Below are 4,198 nucleotides of genomic sequence, written 5' to 3'. Positions count from 1 at the left end.
GCCACATAATGTAAGTCACGCTGTTGCCTCGTTCAGGGTGTAGCTGTCACGTGTTTGTAAACAGACGAAGAGAGACATGTATTGCTCCTACAACTGCTCTGAACAACGGGTATCCTTTCTACCCGTGAACCCGGAATTCAGGTCTTTTTTGAACAACGAACCGGATCCTTATAAACTTTCAAAATATACTTCATTGTCACGTACCCAGTCGAGCCCTTTTCTGGGCAATGGCCTCCTGGTGGAGATGACGCAACGTGTCTATTTGTTTCGAGCAAACCCTCAAAACCGAAAAGATGTTAATTTGGAAGGAATTGTCATGTGTTGATACAGGTCCAAAGGAGCAGGGCTGGAGGGTGTGTGTGTTGTTGGTGGTGGTGGTGTGTGTGTGTACGTGTGTACGTGTATGTGTGTGTGTGTGTGTGTGTGTGTGTGTGTGTGTGTGTGTGTGTGTGTGTGTGTGTGTGTATGTGTGTATGTGTGTGTGTGTGTGTGTGTGTGTGTGTGTGAGGGCGTGCGCGCGTGTGTGTGTGTGTGTGTGTGTGTGTGTGTGTGTGTGCGTGTGTGTGTTGGGGGTAGGGGAGGGGATACTTTATCCCACAGATTTGTATCATCATATTTTGTTCAACCTTCTTAGCCCATATTTTACCCCATGAGCATTTTGTTTAAGTACACTAAAGTGTCCATGATCACAGAACTCGAATACACAAATAAATAGATATTTCACAATAAAATTTAAAAACAGATCTTGTTTGTAAATAAAATAATATTTTTCAACAAATCAAAAAAAATCATAAATTAAATAAATGAATACATTCAGTTCTTCAGAGGGGCCATCTGTTGCATCTGTGGGAGACTTTGAAGTCTGTCTCCAAATGTACAAAGTATCGCCTTCGCAATTCTTGTAATGAGCAGGTTTCTTTTATGTCTGCCTAATGTGTCAAGGCCATCTCTGTATTTAGAGGTCACAAGGTCGCGTGTCACATTTGACGTCACTTCCACTTTGATGACCTTCATCAACTGGTACATCTGACAAACGATCTCAATCACCTTCCTCTCAAGCTCGGTTATTTTGCCCGTGTAGTCCACCGTGTCGTTACGAGCAAGTTCGAGGAAAAGACCTATTCGTGACATCCGAGTTATGGCTTTTGTTAACACGTCTTCCATCTGAAAGGAATGATATACATAATAAGCACGGTTATTTGTGGTTATTGAATAATAAAGTTACAAAAACCATTTAACTGAATGCCGGTAAATGCGGTGTGTGAGTAAATATTGTTTCATGCCGGCAATGTTTCAGCTATAAAGCGGCTGCCTGTAAATTATTGAATCTGGACCGGGCAAACCAGTGAATGAAAGCATGAGCACCAATCCACTCCATCGGGACACGATATCGGGTCAAGCAGGGGCACAAAGTCTGCCCCGATCCAAGCACATGAGAGCCAACGCTACCCCTGAACCCCCAAGGCGACAACACCATGTTGTGGTATCAGAAGGTTTCCATGACGTACCTGTTGAGACGGGCCAGGTGTTTTCCCTTTAAGTAGAGTCTCAAGTTCAGATTCTTCCAACTCGTTTACTGGTGTGTCCGTCTCGTTCACTACCAAACTCTGTGTGAAAATAAACATATCAATTTTTAATGCATGTACATTTGCATGAATATTCAGTTTAACAAGAGTATACTTCCTCACGAAGTCGTTCAAATTTTGAAATATATAGAACGTTAAGCGGTTTGTGTTATCAAATATGCTTGGACAACACAAATTGTCATCAAAGTTGTGTCCGTGTGACGAACCAATGCTCTATCCACTAGGCTATCCCCCCGCTCAGATATTTATACCAACTCCTCTTAGTGTCGAGCGCCAAACAGAGTAACAACAAGTACCATCTTTAACGTCTTTTAGTATGACGCGGATGAGAATCGAACCATTGACATTGGGAAGACGCTCTGTCGAAAAGACTACGGAGAAGGTCGGTTTTCCAATTAAACCGGGGCGTGTCATGTATAATTTGTCTCTCTGACGGCATAAATTGTTCATCAACCACCTGTTTGCCAAGTCAAAACATTATTATTTGCAGGTTTTCAGATATACAACGTTCACATTCTTACCGGGGCGGTGGGGTAGCCTAGTGTTCAAAGTGTTCGCTCGTCACGCCAAAGACCCGGGTTCGATTCCCCATATGGGTACAATGTGGGAAGCCCATTTCTAGTGCCCCAGACGTGATGTTGCTGGAATATTGCTAAAAGGGGCGCAAAACAATACTCACTCACTAACATTCTTACCCTGAGAAATTCATATTGCTGGATTGTTAATTTACAAACACGTAATATCCAACTCACAATCAAGAAACAGTTTTTGACGAGCCTATGTTGGGTAGCCTAGTGGTTAAAGCGTTCGCTCGTCACGTCCAAGGCACGTCGATGCACATGGATACAAGGTGCAAAGTCCATGTATTGCCCTTGATAGTGCCAAAATATTGATAAACGCTGCGTAATTTCTCACTCACTCACTCACTCACTCACTCACGTTGTATTTGCGTGTGTTGGTATTCTTGCTAACTCACAATTGTGTTGTTGAGCTCATCGCAAATCCTGGCCGCGGTGCGTGACATGAGGAGAACCAACACGAGGCTGTCATTCACCGCTATATCCCCTTGGGGGGGGACAGGGGACACTGCCCTTGTGGGGTCAGCGACAGTGGGGTGCCTCCCACACCCAGCTGTCCAGAGCTTCTCACTCGGTTCCGGTAACACAGCCAGAGTCCCAGGCAGCACCGTTGCCAGGTGACAGGACAGTAGGGCCACCAGAACTGAAAACAGTCATAATGGGATTTATGACAATACATCATATTTTTTTCATTTCCTTGTCACTGTGTTTCTTACGTCCTTGCTAAAACAGCCGTTAGTGTGTTTCACCTTCTATCTGTCTGTCGTCAACCTGCTTGCGCCCAATCTGCTTTTGTAAATGGAAATTCTTATATTTTATAAGTTGAACTAAACTGAGCAGCGAAAGAAACTACACCTCTCATTTGATTTTATGATACAAATGATTTTCATATGAAGATATCTTAAGTTAGCCACAAAATGATCTGTACTTTGTTAACTCAAAGAACAGTCTGGTTATATTTTTTTTAAATAATTTAATGTAAACTTTTAAAAATAATTTAATAATTTTAATAAAATCTAATCTTTGAATATTAATAAATTTCCTTTTTAGCACACTTTTACAACATAGTGTAGTCATTGCAAATTTATTTCTACCTCTGTCTTCATGGAACAAATTTATTTCTACCCCTGTCTTCATTGAACAAATTTATTTCTACCCCTGTCTTCATTGAACAAATTTATTTTTACACAAAATTACCCAGCCACAGATAACTTTTTACAAAGCGTGGCAGGAATGAGTGATGGTTACATAGACATAATCACATTTAACAACCGTTATATAAATATTCAATTACATAAAAATGAACTTAAGAATTGACTTTCAAATGTGTGAGTTCATTGGAGTATGAACCTTCATAGGATGAGGGCCAAACTGTATGAACGTCGGAGCATGCTCCGATACAATGTTTGGCCCTCACTCTATACCCGAATAGTATCTGTCAGCATTAGAAGTAAGAATACACAACGTATGTAATGGATGGATACAAGATAAACAACGCATCTGTGAATCTGTCATCGGTAATATAATACTCGAACTGTAATGTTCAAATGTGAATCACATACAATAAAGTATACCACAAACACTATACAATGAAATCTGAGACAAATCTTCAAGACATACATGTATATCAAATATGAACATACCTCTCATTGCAGCAAGTCTCCCCACTGGTATTTCTATCATGTGTTAAGATCTCCGAGTACAGATTATCATGCAGACGGGGTGAGAGTCCCTGTGTCTGTTACGTGTAAAGATCTCCGAGTACAGACTAACATGCAAACGTAATGCGAGCGAGCTTGTCTCTACCCGGACTTCGATAAGATGTTGACTTTATACTATAAGGAAAAGCAACCCGGATGTTGGTAACGACCACAAGGCGCAGGCTTCCGTCGGCGTTCGACACCCACGTCACTGTCCTCGCCTGCACTGTGTGACAGCTATTTATATCACCCTTGTTGACGGATGTACGACGCACCGCGATTGTTATGGATGAACGACTGGCCACTAAGCATTTCCATTTCTTTCCTTTCGTCA

General features: G+C 41.7%; 1 protein-coding gene across 1 annotated transcript; it reads right to left on the bottom strand.

The window, feature by feature from the left end:
• Positions 1-712: 712 nt before the first annotated feature.
• Positions 713-3,965, bottom strand: LOC139452581 (uncharacterized). Its single transcript, XM_071234104.1, has 4 exons — positions 3,808-3,965; positions 2,563-2,807; positions 1,509-1,607; positions 713-1,164 (listed from the first exon to the last, which is right to left on the bottom strand). The coding sequence occupies exons 1-4, from the start codon at positions 3,845-3,847 to the stop codon at positions 814-816; spliced, it is 735 nt and encodes a 244-aa protein (XP_071090205.1). The 5' UTR covers positions 3,848-3,965; the 3' UTR covers positions 713-813.
• Between the last annotated feature and the right edge of the window lie 233 nt (positions 3,966-4,198).

The sequence above is a fragment of the Haliotis cracherodii genome, unplaced genomic scaffold (assembly GCF_022045235.1).
Source record: "Haliotis cracherodii isolate W230 unplaced genomic scaffold, xgHalCrac1.p SCAF_9, whole genome shotgun sequence".
Classification (NCBI taxonomy): domain Eukaryota; kingdom Metazoa; phylum Mollusca; class Gastropoda; order Lepetellida; family Haliotidae; genus Haliotis; species Haliotis cracherodii.
This window is presented reverse-complemented; position numbering and strand designations above follow the sequence as displayed.